This window comes from Danio aesculapii, chromosome 13 (assembly GCF_903798145.1).
Source record: "Danio aesculapii chromosome 13, fDanAes4.1, whole genome shotgun sequence".
NCBI lineage: Eukaryota > Metazoa > Chordata > Actinopteri > Cypriniformes > Danionidae > Danio > Danio aesculapii.
In genome coordinates, this window is record NC_079447.1 from 52,011,226 (window position 1) to 52,027,321 (window position 16,096).

General features: G+C 37.7%; 1 protein-coding gene across 1 annotated transcript in view; it reads right to left on the reverse strand.

Moving 5' to 3' along the window:
- zmp:0000000760 (collagen alpha-1(IX) chain) overlaps positions 1-9,784 on the reverse strand; it is a 52,721-nt gene extending 42,937 nt beyond the window's left edge. The window contains exons 1-3 of the mRNA XM_056471292.1: positions 9,573-9,784; positions 7,892-8,005; positions 1,064-1,187 (exon numbers count right to left, since the gene is read on the reverse strand). Of these exons, the coding sequence (XP_056327267.1) occupies positions 1,064-1,187; positions 7,892-7,952 (185 nt within the window). The 5' untranslated portion in view covers positions 7,953-8,005; positions 9,573-9,784. The remainder of the gene's footprint in view (positions 1-1,063; positions 1,188-7,891; positions 8,006-9,572) is intronic.
- Between the last annotated feature and the right edge of the window lie 6,312 nt (positions 9,785-16,096).

A 16,096-nucleotide genomic window follows, 5' to 3' on the forward strand; every position in this document is an offset into this window, starting at 1 on the left:
TATATATATAATAATTCTGACTTTAACTGTGTGTGTGTATATATATATATATATATATATATATACAGTTGAAGTCAGAATTATTAAACTCCCTGAATTATTAGCCCCCTTGTTTATTCCCCCCATTACCGTTTACCGGAGAGAAGATTTCTTCAACACATTTCTAAACATAATAGTTTTAATAACTGATTTATTTTCTCTTTGTCATGATGACAGTAAATAATATTAGACTAGATATTCTTCAAGACAGAAGTGAGATTTAAAGGCTTAACTAGGTTAATTAGGTTTATTAGGCAGGTTAGGGTAATTAGGCAAGTTATTGTATAACGATGGTTTGTTCTGTAGACTATCGAAAAAATAACTAGCTTAAGGGGGCTAATAATATTGACCTTAAAATGGTGTTTAAAAAATTAAAAACTGCTTTTATTTTAGCCAAAATAAAACAAATAAGACTTTCTCCAGAAGAAAAAATATTATCAGACATACTGTGAAAATTTCCTGGCTCTGTTAAACATCATTTGGGAAATATTTTAAAAAGAAAAAAAAATGTAAAGGGGGTTTAATGCTTCTGATTTCAACTGTATATAAATTTTTATATATTATTTTCTTTAAAATGAAATATGCATACTGTAACACCATTACTGTATATTTTCCTGATGTTTCAAAGTGGTTGCAATCTTTTATTGTAAGTGTTTTTGAAATCAGTAATAAAAAACATTTCATGCAGATGCACTCCACTGCAGAATCATCCTATTATCACCATCCAAAATGGTCCTAAAATGATTTATTCTTTTTAAAATAAAAGAGCTATTCATTTCATCTGTTAATTTTACTCAATATGCATTGCAAAAAATATATTAAATATTGCAATATTTGTTTTTATCTAATATCGTGCAGCCCTCGTGTATTTGATGAAATGAAAAAAGAAAAAATCTATATTACAGCAGTAGGAGACTCGAAGGAGCAGGAAATGAGAGCTATTGTTTGGAGGAGAGCATGATTACAGTCAGTGGAAAAGCAGAAGGAGTGGAAAAGTATTATGTCAGACGGACGATTTAAATACCTTGTGCTCTTCTTGAGGTGGAGGGACGGGTTAACACGATACGCCACAGCTTCAGGCTCGGACCCGTTGACCCGTCTCACCCCTGAAGACTCGGACAAGCGGAACTCCTCCAACAGGTCATAAGCTGAAAATAAAAGCAGAAGGAGCGGGGAAAATCAAGTCGGAATTAGCTTCAAACAGCATTTCAAAGAGTGAAAGCAACCTAGGACAGATTTCAAAAGATTTCCCTGCAGATTTTCGATGGACTTGCATTGAGTTTGTGTTTAGTTAAGATATGAAATGTTAGTTTCAAGTAAAAATGCAGATAATTAAGCGTACGTCATGTTTTATTCATTCATTTTTGGCTTATTCTCTTTATTCATCACAGCAGAATGAACCGCCAACTTATCCGGCATATTAGATTAGATTAGATTAGATTCAACTTTATTGTCATTGCACATGTACAAGTACAAGGCAACGAAATGCAGTTTAGGTCTAACCAGCAGTGCAATAGCAGCAAGTGCAGGATACAGGTATAAGTTATAAAGTGCAGTTATAGAAAAACTATGGTGATATTTACAGATGGATGTACTATGAACATTATATACAGGTTGTATTAGCTATGAACAGATTTACAATAAATGAATATATGTACAGGATACTATTAATAGCAGAAGTGTGCAGATAGATAAACATAATTACAAATGTCCATGTGCAGTGGGTATGTCCAGTTCAAGTAAATGAATCAGTGCAATGAATATGTGCAAACTTTAAATGTGCAAATGTTAAATAGTGCAGTGATTGTGAGGAGTATAAGTTAGAGGAGTGTGGGGGGTGTATTGGGGGGGGGGGGGGGGGGGGGGGGCAAAAGAGTCAGTGAGGGGCAGAGTTCAGAAGGGAGACAGCTCTGGGGAAAAAGCTGTTTCTCAGTCTGCTGGTTTTTGTCCGGGGGAGCCTGAAGCGCCTGCCGGAAGGCAGGAGAGAAAACAGTCTGTGAGCAGGGTGAGAGGTGTCCTTAAGAATACTGCGTGCTCGGCGCAGACAGTGTTTCTTCTGGATATCCTCTATGGCTGGCAGTGTAGTCCCTGTGATGCGTTGGGCAGTTTTCACCACCCGCTGCAGTGCCTTACGCTCAGCAACAGAGCAGCTTCCATACCAGACTGTGACGCAGTTGGTCAGGATGCTTTCTATTGTGCAGCGGTAGAAGTTCACCAAGACGGCTGATGAAAGCTGGTTCTTCTTAAGTTGCCTCAAGAAGAATAGGCGCTGGTGAGCCTTCTTGACCAGGCTGGAGGTGTTGGTGGTCCAGGAAAGGTCCTTAGAGATGTGGGTCCCCAGGAACTTGAAGGATGAGACAGGCTCAACGGCCATCCCATTAATGTGGATGGGATCATGCGAGCCTGTTCGTCCCTTCCTGAAGTCCACAATGAGCTCCTTGGTCTTGCTGGTGTTAAGGAGCAGATTATTGTCGGTGCACCAAGTGGCCAGATGCTGTATCTCCTCCATGTAGGCAGTCTCATCATTATTGCTGATTAGACCAATCACTGTGGTGTCATCTGCAAATTTGATGATGGTGTTGGATCTGTTCACAGGCCTACAGTCGATGGTAAAGAGAGAGTAGAGGAAGGGGCTCAGCACGCAGCCCTGTGGTACACCAGTGTTGAGTGTGACGGTGGTGGAGCAGATGTGGCCTGATCTAACATTCTGAGGTCTGTTAGTCAGAAAGTCCATAACCCAGTTGCAGAGAGACGTGTTGATATCCAGGTCTCTAAGTTTGATCATTAGCTTAGAGGGTATGACAGTGTTGAATGCTGAGCTGAAGTCAACAAACAGCATTCGTGCATAAGTGTTTTTATTGTCCAGGTGTGTGAGGACAGAGTGCAGTGCTATGGAGACGGCATCTTCTGTGCTCCTGTTGCCACGGTAGGCAAACTGATGTGGGTCCAGTGTGGATGGCAGAGAGTCTTTCAGATGTGCCAGGACCAACCGCTCGAAGCACTTCATGATGATGGGTGTGAGTGCTACAGGGCGGTAGTCATTCAGGCATGATGGGCTGGAGTGTTTGGGCACTGGCACAATAGAGGTGGTTTTAAAGCATGTTGGCACAGTTGCTAGGTTAAGCGACAGGTTGAAAATGTCTGTGAATACCCCAGTGAGCTGTTCTGCACATGCTTTGAGGACGCGCCCAGGGATACCGTCTGGTCCAGCAGCCTTACGCACATTGATCCGACTCAGTGCGGTGTAGACTTCTGAGGAGGTGAGTGTGATAGGTGAGTGGTCGGTGGAGGTAGTGTTCCTGGTGTAGGGTTCTGTATTGTCTCTTTCAAAGCGGGCATAAAAGTCATTTAGCTCGTTCAGGAAGGAGACATTTGTGGCTGTGGGGGTGGACTGGCTGGGTTTGTAGTTGCTGATGGCCTGGATGCCCTGCCACATGCGCCGAGGATCAGAGTTGGAAAAGTGCTCCTCTAGCTTTAGCTTGTAGCAGTGCTTGGCCTTTTTGATGCCCCTCTTCAGATTAGCCCTGGAAGTGCTGTAGGCCTGTGCATCCCCTGATCTGAATGCAGTGTTGCGTGCCTTCAGCAGGAGGCGCACCTCCTTGTTCATCCATGGCTTTTGATTTGGGTATGTGGTGATCTGTTTCTGGGTTGTAACACTGTCTATGGTGGTGTTGATATATTCCAGAACAGAGGAAGTGTAACTGTCAATGTCTGTGTGAGAGCCACATGTGGCCTGGGAAGCAAACATACTCCAGTCTGTGTGTTCAAACCTGTCCTGGAGTGTGGAGTCCACCCCCTCTGGCCACACTTTGATGGTCCTTACTGATGGCTTCACACGGTTGACGATGGGTGAGTACTTGGGGGTGAGAAACAAACAAAGGTGATCTGATTGACCCAAGTGGGGGAGGGGGGTCACAGCATATGCTTCAGCCATGTTTGTGTAAACTTGGTCTAAAGTTTTGTTTCCCCTTGTGTGGCAGAAAATGTTCTGATGGAATTTGGGGAGCACTGTCTTTAAGTTTGAGTGATTAAAATCCCCCGCAACAATAAAAGCAGCCTCCGGGTGAGCAGTCTGTTGTTTGCTGATGGCTGCATGAAGTTCATTCATAGCAAGCTTGGCATCAGCGTCGGGAGGGATATAAGCAGCAGTTATTATGGTGGAGGTGAACTCCCGTGGCAGATAAAACGGTCTACATTTAACCATTAGAAATTCCAGGTTAACAGAGCAATGTCTCCCAACGACGACAGAGTTTGTGCACCAAGCTTTGTTAATATAAATGCATAATCCTCCGCCTCTGGTCTTACCGGAGTCATCCGCCGTTCTGTCTGCTCGGAATGTTTGATGCTCCGTTAGCGAGATAGCGTTGTCTGGTATCCCGCTGTTTAGCCATGTTTCTGTGAAAATCATGACATTACAGTTCCATAATCTTTTGCTGTGGTTGATGCGCAGTCGAATCTCATCCATTTTGTTCACCAGTGACCGTACATTGGCGAGAAAGATGCTGGGTAAAGAGAGCCGGTGTGGTGTTAGCTTTAGCTTAGCTCTTAGCCCGCCGCGCTTCCCCCGTCTTTGTTTACGTTCTCTGCGCCGCCTCCGAGCACTTCCGCCCGGCCGTGTAGGGCTCTGAGGCCCGTGTGTTCTGGCGATCTCAGGGATGAGTCGAAGATTGTTAATAAAACTGTCCGGAATGCACAATCCAATATCCAAGATGTCCTGTCGGGTGTACGATGTAAAGGCACCGCTGTTCTGCACGAACAGACCCGAAATGAGCAGGAATAATACTGCAAAATTGCAGATACTGGATAGACGCTGAGCCTCGCGAACCGAACGCGCCGCCATCTTGTTTATCCATATTTTACACAGTGTATGCCCTTCCAGCTGCAACCCAGTACTGGGAAACACCCATACACTCTCACATTCACACACACTCATACACTACGGCCAATTTAGTTCATCAATTCCCCTATAGCGCATAGACCGGAGCACCCTGAGGAAACCCACGCCAACACGAGGAGAACATGCAAGCTCCACTCAGTAACGCTAACTGACCCAGCCAGTGACCTTGTTGCTAACCACTGAGCCACCATGTTGTTTCATTCTCTACACTGTAAAAAATATCTGTTAATTACGGTTGTGAATTGCATTTTGGGATTTTGATGTCTGAAAATTCAACTCTACAGTTTAACAAACTGACTTTCAATAACATTCTAGTAGTTTGAAATAATATAATGTATAAGTAATAGCTAATATCTAGAGAAATGAGTCTGTAAAATAACTGAAAATGTGCTGGCGGTTTATTACAAGGTGTTTGTAGAGTAATATACAGACGATATATCACGTTAAAGGGCACCTATGGTAAAAAATCTACTTTTCAAGCTGTTTGGACAGACATATGTGCATGTATGGTGTATAGAGCGTCATATTGGGGTGATATAAACACACCCAGTGCTTTTTTTTCAATTTAACAACATAAAAATCGGTGGACCAATTGGAGCGGTTTTCAAATCGACCGCAACTTTACGTAGGAGTGCGGTCCCCCCGCCCACCAATATTGATTGACAGGCGCGTCATCATATCCTCAGTTTGTTGATTCACGTCCGCCATTTTCAGCGTGAGTCGAAGCGATATCACTAAAGGAACACGCTAGCTCTATTTTTAGATGCAAGGCTCATTGGGCTTAACACAAGATCAATATTCTCCACATTATCGCTTTAATCGGAATTATTGGTTGTCTCTTTAGGTAGGTTTGCAAACATGTGTACTTCTCATTGAGTCTACCTTATACTTCAGCCGTTTGCATTTCTCGCAATCCCAGAAGCTCCCTGCGATCTTAACTAGCATGCGTTTTAGGATTCTAAACAGGTTTCTATCAGGGTACACTCAAGTCGACGGCTGGGCGCCGCGGACCGCTGCAGAAACCTGTTTAGAATTCAAAAATGCGTGGCGCGACGATTCGGGACACTTCATGCTTCTGCCGCGCCACAGAGAGTGTCTGGTGTGCCGTGTCGAGGCTTCGAGCGGCGCATCCGGTGCCTCAGTCAAAGTTAATTCAGTGTGCGTGGTTATTAGTTTCTGTGTACAAGCTCGGCACTTGAAACTAGCACACAGTTGGCTGTAAAACTGTACAGACACAAATGATTTTGTACTCTCTGCTTGGTCTGTGTCAGAGTCGTACATGTATGACTGAATGGTGATCCTCTCACTCCTTCTCTCAGTCTGCCTGTCTGACTCTGTTGCAAACGCAGAGCGGGTGAGCTCATGGCCCCGCCCCCTTGTTACATTGGCGGGAAGCCGAAACTAATTTACATGTGAAGTAACACACCCCTAAATCAGCGAGCTGTGGACACGCCCCCAACATGACACTTTTTAACACATTATAATAAAATAATCTGAATTGTGTTTTAAACTGAACCTAAACTGGCACACTCAGAAGAACCAGAATATTAATATTACATCAGAAAAAAGAGGTAAACTATGGGCCCTTTAAAGTATTAAAAATGTCATTTAATGTCAGTTTTTAAGGTCAACAATGATTCAAGGGTCATATAATGCAATTTAAAATCATAAATAAATGTGGAAAAGAAAAGAAAAAATACGGAAAACTACTTAATTATGGATATTTTTACAGTTATTTATGAAAAGAAAAGAAAAAGAAAGGAAAGAAAAGCGTAATGGAAGCATTTAGACTGATATGGAATCAAGCTGACACACACACACACACACACACTTGTACAGCTATCTTCATGGGGACTTCCCATAGCATACAGATTTTTATTCTGTAAAGACTGTATAGTCTTCCTCCATATATCTCCCCACTGCAATCCTACCTCCCTAACCCCAACCCTCAGAGAAATCAAAGAACAAATGCAGAGAATTAAGCATATAACCTAGTGTTATTCATGAAAAGAAAAGGAACAAAAGAAAAGCCTAATGGACTGATTTGGATTCGTGTGGAATCAAGCTGACACACACACAAACACGTACAGATATCTTTATGGGGACTTCCCACAGACATACAGATTTTTACTCTGTACAGATTTCCCTATCCCAATCTTACAGCACCTCTAAAGTTTTCTCCGTGTGCTCCGGTTTCCCCCACAGTCCAAACACATGTGGTACTGGTGAATTGGGTAGGCTAAATTGTCCGTAGTGTATGTGTGTGAATGAGTGTGTATGGATGTTTCCCAGTGATGGGAATCATCCGCTGCGTTAAACAAATGCTGGAAAAGTTGGCGGTTCATTCCGCTGTGGCGACCCCAGATTAATAAAGTGACTAAGCCGAAAAGAAAATGAATGAATGAAGGAATTCTGAGGGATTCTATGAGCATTTTCCTTATGGGGACCAAAAAAATGGTCAAAATACACTGGGAAAAAATTATTAGTTGGATTTACTTTAAAAAAATGATAATATTAGGGTAAGTGGTTACAAACAATTTATATGTGCCGAATTTAAACAAATGAATTAAATTTAGCTCATTTAAAATCAGCTTATATATTGTGTTTGCGAACACTTACCTTAAAAACATTTAGTAAATCCAATCAATAATTTTTATTGATAAATACTGGTATTGTGGGGTCATTTAGTCCCCACAGGGAGTCAAACTCAAGATGAACACACACACACACACAAGCCATGACTGATTCTAGTCTTCATCAAGTAGCCCAAGTGCACTGAAAATCCAGAAATGGCTTAAACTGGTCCGTGCTTCCCCCTACTGGTCAATAAGATTAGCCTATGTACTCTCTCATAGGCTTTAATCAGACAATTCTCTTAATCAAAACATCTGAGGTGTATCTCCTTTACACACATCCTCACAGGATGCTGATTTTTCTGCTCAGTTAGATTCTTACTTGGTAATTCCTGACATATGATGAGGCCGAAGACAGCCAGGAGGACCGAGGGAACCAGCATTTTGATCAAAGCTGGAGTTGTGGAAACCAAAGATGTTCAGGATTTAAATGTGCCTGTAAAACGCAGAAAGATTGAATAATAATAGACATCTGAAGAATTTAGCATATTAAGTGCTAATTTAGTGTTCAATAAACAGCTGTAACTGAAATACAGTATATCATATTCAATAAGTTTTGGATTGAAATGAGAAATTTCACAACATGATGAGCAACAGTGTGCAGAACTGGCAATATTCTGCTGTTAATACAATGCAAAGAAGATATGTAGCGTGTAATTCACTCGCAAACACATTTGAAATGGCTGAATTAAGAATGTTGGTGAGATTCACTTCATAAACTTGAAAGTTCGCTTCAACATAATCGCATGAACTATTTAATAAAACACACATGCACAAGGTCATTTCTTTAAAGTTATATATTTCTGCTGTTTCTATTTTACTGGATTACACTATAAAAATCCAGAGGTCCGCACAATTCCCTCATGTTGTCCACAAAACAAATCAATTAATTGAACTCAGTAGTTTTTACAAATTTAACTGGGTTGAACTTAAAATAGTTAAGTTGACCTCAAAAAAACTAAAGCATTGTGCATATTAAATAATGCATAAATAATGCATATTGAATATACATTGTGCATATTAAATAATACATATTGAATATACATTGTGCATATTAAATAATGCATAAATAATGCATATTAAATATACATTGTGCATATTAAATAAGTAGTTTGAATACAGCAGTTTGTACACTGTGAAAAAAATCCATAATTTTTTGGCTTATTTCCGGCAGCTGGAGTGCTGAAAAAATAAATATAATGTCCATTAAATTACAGAAATTTACCGTAAAAACAAAAAAAAAAACGGATATTAAATTACAGAAATGTACCATACATTTAAGGAAATTTCTATAATTTAATAGTCGTTATTGTACGGCAAATTTCTGTAATTTAACGGCTGTTATTTTACTTTTTTTCGGCACTCCAGCTGACGGAAATAAACCGTAAAATTACGGGTTTTGTTTACAGTGTACAAACTACTGTATTTAAACTACTTATTTAATATGCACAATGTATATTTAATATTCATTATTTATGCATTATTTAATATGCACAATGCTTTAGTTTTTTTGAGGTCAACTTAACTATTTTAAGTTCAACCCAGTTAAATTTGTAAAAACTACTGAGTTCAATTAACTGATTTGTTTTGTGGACAACATGAGGGAATTGTACAGACCTCTGGATTTTTATAGTGTAATCCAGTAAAATACAAACAGCAGAAATATGTAACTTTAAAGAAATGACCTTGTGCGTGTGTGTTTTATTAAAGAATTCATGCAATTATGTTGAAGCAATTACATGCTACATATCTTCTTTGCATTGTATTAACAGCAGAATATTGGCAGTTCTGCACACTGTTGACAATCACTACTAAAAAGCTCTAACACACACACACACAGATACAATAACTACCACAGTACAGTTCTGCTTTCTGACATAATCCACATTATGCTCATTATCGAGTGCTATTTCTCCATCAGTATAGTTGAAGCTCCATCTTAAATAAACTGAAGCAGTTTCTTTAACTATAGTATCTTCAATAAACATGTTATAATTACTTACATATTCTTGTGAAGCAGTTCACTGCAGATATTGTTTCCCCTGGCTGTTCAAGCGGTGATCATAAAGGCAATTTTAAAGAAGCATCTCTGGTCCCAACATCCACTTCAGCCTGATCCTTTTCAGAAGAAACCTTGATCCATGAGCTCCACTCCACCCTCGGGCCCAACAGGCCTTCAGCACATTATCCTATGCAAACACTGACCTCCACATTCTTCACACAATCCTCCGGCAATCAGACACTGCCATTTAGAGGCCCTTTTAATGCATTTTGATGCATTTATGCTTGATTCAGGTGGGCTGTGATGTGTAGCTCCAGTACCTGCATCATGGACATTTCACACACATTTTTACAATGATTATATTCATATTTTTCATATTCATATTTTCCAAATTGGCATGTGAAATCAACCATTAAAGAGAAATTAAGTAAATAAAATGGAAATCCCACCCAAATGTTAAGTCGCTATACATTGCTCAACTCATTAGCTGAATTATTTGATAGGATAAATGTGAATTGTAGACACACTGAATATGCTGGGTTCCACATAATCGATTTGTGTTAGGAAAACATGAAGGAATTAAGTTAACTTATTAGTTTGTACAAATTTAAGTTGAGTGAACGTAAAACAATTAAGTTGTTCCAAAAGACTCAAGAATTGAGTTTAAAAAGATATCATTTAAAAGAGTAGTTGAACAAACAGAAAACATCATTATTTGAGTGTTTTTGTCTCCAAACTGGCATGTAAAATCAGTGATTATTGACAAATTAAGTAAATAAATCGGAAAATCAACCCAAATTTTAACTCGTTAGTCATTGCTCAACCTATTAGCTGAACTAGTCAATAGGATTAATGTCAATTGTATTTATTTGTTTACAAACTGGCATGTAAAATCCATGATTAACAACAAAATAAGTAAATAAAATGGGAATTCAACCCAAATGTTAACTCGCTAGACATTGCTCAACCTATTAGCTGAACTATTCGATAGTCTTAATGTAAATTGTATTAGGTTGTTTCCAAACTTGCATGTAAAATCTGAGATTGACAAATTACATTAGTAAATACAATGGAAATCTAATCCAAATGTAAACTCGCTATATACCCAACCCATTAGCGGTAAAATCCAATAGGAGTAATGTAAGTTTTATTTAATCATTTATAAACTTGCATGTAAAGTCCAAGATTAATGACGAATGAAATAAATAAATAAAATGGAAATCCAACCCCAATGTTAACTCTGAATGTTAATAGCTGAACTATTCGATGGTGTTCATGTAAATTGTTGTGTAAAAGTTGTTTCCAAACTGGCATGTTAAATTCGAGATTAATGACGAATTAAATAAGTAAATAAAATGGAAACCCAACCCAAATGTTAACTTGCTAGATACACAACCCATTGAATTATTTGATAGGATAAATGTCAACATCATAACGTTTACACTGGAATGTCAAGTTGACACCGTAAAAAACGCTGGCTTCCACATAATCGATTTGTGTTGGAAAAACATGAAGGACTTACTGTAAGTTAATTTATTAGTACAAATTTAAGTTGAGTGAACATAAAACAATTAAGTTGTCCCAAAAAAACCTCAAAAATTGAGTTTAAAAAGATATCATTTAAAAGAGTAGTTTGAATAAACAGAAAACATCATTATTTGAGTGTTTTTGTCTCCGAACTGGCATGTAAAATCAGTGATTATTGACAAAATAAGTAAATAAATAGGAAAATCAACCCAAATTTTAACTCGTTAGTAATTGCTCAACCTATTAGCTGAAATACTCAATAGGATTAATGTCAATTGTATGTAGTTGTTTCCAAACTGGCATGTAAAATCCATGATTATTGATGAATTAAATAAGTAAATTAAATGGAAATCCATCCCAAATGTTAACTCGCTAGACATTGCTCAACCTATCAGCTGAACTATTCAATAGTGTTCATGTAAATTGTATTAAGTTGTTTCCAAACTTGCATGTAAAATCTGAGATTGACAAATTAAATTAGTAAATACAATGGAAATCTAATCCAAATGTAAAATCGCTATATACACAACCCATTAGCGGTAAAATCCAATAGGAGTAATGTAAGTTTTATTTAATCATTTACAAACTTGCATGTGAAATCCAAGATTAATGACGAATTAAATAAGTAAATAAAATGGAAATCCAACCCCAGTGTTAACACACTAGATACACAACCCATTAGCTGAACTATTTAATAGGATAAATGTAAACACCATAGCGTTTACACTGTAATGTCAACTTTCCACTGTAAAAAATGCTGGCTTCCACATAATGGATTTGTGTTGGAAAACCATGAAGGACTTACTGTAAGTTAACTTATTTGTTCATACAAATTTAAGTTGAGTGAACATGAAACAATTGAGTTGCCCCCCAAAAAACTCAACAATTGAGATATCATTTAAAAGGTTAGTTTGAATAAACAGAAAACATGATATTTTTGAGTGTATTTGTTTCCAAACTGGCATGTAAAATCATTAATTTTTGACAAATGTAGTAAATAAATTGAGAATTCAACCCAAATTTTAATTTTAGATATTCCTCAACTTCCAATTAGCTGAACTAGTTGATAGGATAAATGTAAATTGTATTTATTTGTTTCCAAACTGGCATGTAAAATCCATGATTAATGAAAAATTAAGTAAATGAAATGGAAATCCAACTCAAATGTTAACTCACTAGATATCCCTCAACCTATTAGCTGAACTAGTAGACAGGATAAATGTAAATTGTGTTTAGTTGTTTCCAAACCGCCATGTAAAGTCCATGATTAACAAATGAGTAAACAAAATGGAAATTCAACACCAACTTTAACTCACTAGATATTGCTCAACCTATCATCTGAACAAGTCGATATGATAGGCACTAGAAATAATAAAGAATAAAAGTCAAACTATCTCTGTAAAGTCTCCAGTAGACAGTGGATCTCTGTCTAGATAGCGCAGTAGGAGACAGATGTAGTATGTCACGCATAGACACTAGCAGAGCTCTGCAAACATTCTGCAATCCACAAACTCACTCACTCTCTTTATATTCACCACAGGCCTCAAGGTGAACGTGGTATTTAAGGAGATATTCTAGCAGAACGGCATTTATAATGGACACAGGAAACAGGAACATTCATTTAAAAGACTGCACTGCAAAAAAATGCTCCTCTTACTTGGAGTTTTTGTCTTGTTTCTAGTTCAAAGATCTAAAAATTCTTGCAGTTTCTATCAAGTAACCATTTTTGTCTTGTTTCGAGAGATATTCAGTCAAAATTAAGTAAGTTTTCCTTAAAGCAAGCAAAATAATCTGCCAATGGGGTAAGCCGAATAATGTTATTTATTTATTTTGCTTGTCTTTAATCAATTTTAGATATTCAGACTTGAAACAAGACTAAAACTCTGAGTAAGAAAAGCCGTTTCTGCAGTGTGAGTCAATACGCTTCAACTTCTTTACATTTTCTATTTCAGAAAAAAACTGAAAACATGAACATTTTACTAAGTAGCTCCTGTTTTATTTTAAAAATGACATGCACAGAATGATAATAAAGTCAAATGCTCCCAACCAAATTTATTAATGCTCGTTAAAAATCGTTTAACGGGGTTTAAGTTTCAGTTTCATTTGTGACTATGATAAAATGTAATGTAATACCTGGACAAAATGTGTAAAAACCACATTAAGGGTGCATCAGCTTGTCTTTGTGGAAGACCCATTTTCCTTTAAAAGGCCTATATTAATACCTTAGTACACTGAAAACCTCATTCAAAGATGATTCCTTGGATTTACTCAATTTTTTACATTAAGTGGTTGTAAACAATTTATTTGGGCTGAATTTAAACAAACAAATTGAGTTGAACATTGCTCAATTTAATTTGTTTGTTTAAATTCAACACAAATAAATAGTTTGCAACAGTTTTGCGTGCAACACTTTTTTCAGTGTAATAATACACATCTTTGTGTAATACTATTAACTTTATTCTTCACATACAAGCGGATGCAGCCATTGGAATCTATCCTTCCGCTCTCATCGACATCCATTCATTTTTAGATGTTAAAACAGCTTGTTCTGCTGCTTGATGTTGCAAACCTTTTAATGTATAGTCGTGAACACTTTTTTGTAGAGCTTGACTAATGTTTTTCTGGCATTTTTACCACAGGCGACTGAATCGAATGTTCATAAACATGATCGCATTGCAGAGAAAGATCAATAAAACTGCTATGGAAAATAAGGAACAATACAAAGATTCTTCTTCAGAAACAAGCTGATCTCCTCAAGATATTTGATTTCTGTACAGATATAGTTACTGTCAGTTCATTTAACAAAAATGTCACTATTGAATACAATAGAAAACATTAACATTTTGACTGTGGAGGCCATTTGAGTACAGTGAACTGATTATCATGTTCAAGAAACCAGTCTGAGATGATTCACGCTTTATGACATGGTGTGTTATCCTGCTGGAAGTAGCAATCAGAAGATGGAGACACTGTGGTCATAAAGGGATGGACATGGTCAGCAACAATACTCAGGTAGGCTGTGGTGTTGACACCATGCTCAATTGGTACTAATGGACCCAAAGTGTACCAAGAAAATCTCCCCCACACCATTACACCACCACCACCAGCCTGAACCGTTGATACAAGGCAGGATGGATCCATGCTTTCATGTTGTTGATGCCAAATTCTGACCCGACCATCCGAATGTGGCAGCAGAAATGGAGACTCATCAGACCAGGCAACGTTTCTCCAATCTTCTATTGTCCAGTTTTGGTGAGCCTGTGTGAATTGTAGCCTCAGTTTCCTGTTCTTAGCTGACAGGAGTGGCACCCGGTGTGGTCTTCTGCTGCTGTAGCCCATCCGCCTCAAGGTTGGACGTGTTGTGTGTTCAGAGATGCTCTTCTGCAGACCTCGGTTGTAACGAGTGCTTATCTGAGTTACTGTTGCCTTTCTATCAGCTGGAACCAGTCTGGCCATTCTCCTCTAACCTCTGGCATCAACAAGGCATTTGCGCCCACAGAACTGCCGCTCACTGGATATTTCCTCTTATTCAGACCATTCTCTGTAAACCCTAGAGATGGTTGTGCATGAAAATCCCAGTAGATCAGCAGTTTCTGAAATACTCAGATCAGCCCGTCTGGCACCAACAACCATGCCACGTTCAAAGTCACTTAAATCCCCTTTCTTCTCCATTCTGATGCTCGCTTTGAACTGCAGCAGATCGTCTTGACCATGTCTACATGCCTAAACGCATTGAGTTGGTGCCATGTGATTGGCTGATTAGAAATTTGCCTTAACGAGCAGTTGGACAAGTGTACCTAATAAAGTGAGTGAAAGTGAAAGTTCTGTCACTAAATTTCTCCATTTAAATAATTCCTATGCACTCTTTGAAAGGAAAGCAGCTCATTGGCATGACCTTAAATCTTTCCCCCAGCTGAGCAGTATTCCCTTCTGTGCATCAACAACACAATCCAGCTTAATTTTCTTACATTTAACCTCTCTGACTGCTGCATTTCTCAAATACTCTTCACAGAGTCATCCATAAAATCCACACCACTTTGTTCTCTGCAAGGCATTTCCATCTGCCTTGGCTTTTTGAGCACATTCTGTCAAGTAATGTCAGTGTTTGTTTGTTTTCTCCCATCCTCCGCTTGTGATGGATGTATCAATTGACGGTCTTTAAAGACTTGACCTTTCTCGTGAGATCAGGCTGGTTTTTATCCGATAAGGAAAAAATGTGTATGAACCATGATGAAAACATTTTTGTGCAGCCCTAGTTTAAACCATATGCTTATTGCATATACTATTATTGCGGTTACAGTATCTTTTTTATATATATATATATATATATATATATATATATATATATATATATATATATATATATATATATATATATATATATATATATATATATATATATATTGTGCAGACTTAGTTTAAATACGAATATTGCATATACGATTATCGCAATATCTATAATTTTTCAATATGTTGAGCAGCCCTAGTTTAAACGATATGACTATTGCATATACCGTTATCGCGATAACAATACTTTTTCGATACATTGTGCTGACCTAGTTTAAATTATATAAATACTGCATATACCATTATCATGATAACGAAAATTTAGATTTATTGAGCAGCCCTAGTTTAAACAATATGACTATTGCATATACTATTATCATGATAACGATACTTTTTCGATACATTGTGCTGACCTAGTTTAAATGATATAAATACTGCATATACCATTATCATGATAACAAAAATTTTGATTTATTGTGCAGCCCTAGTTTAAAAGATATGAATATTGCATATACCATTATCATGATAATGATACTTTTTTGATATATAGTGCAGCCCTATTTTTAATTGATATGAATATTGCATATACCATTTTCGCGATAACGATACTTTTCCAATATATTGTGCAGCTCTAGTTTAAATGATATGACTATTGCATGTACCATTATCGCGATAACGATACTTTTTTGATATGTTGTGCAGCCCAAGTGT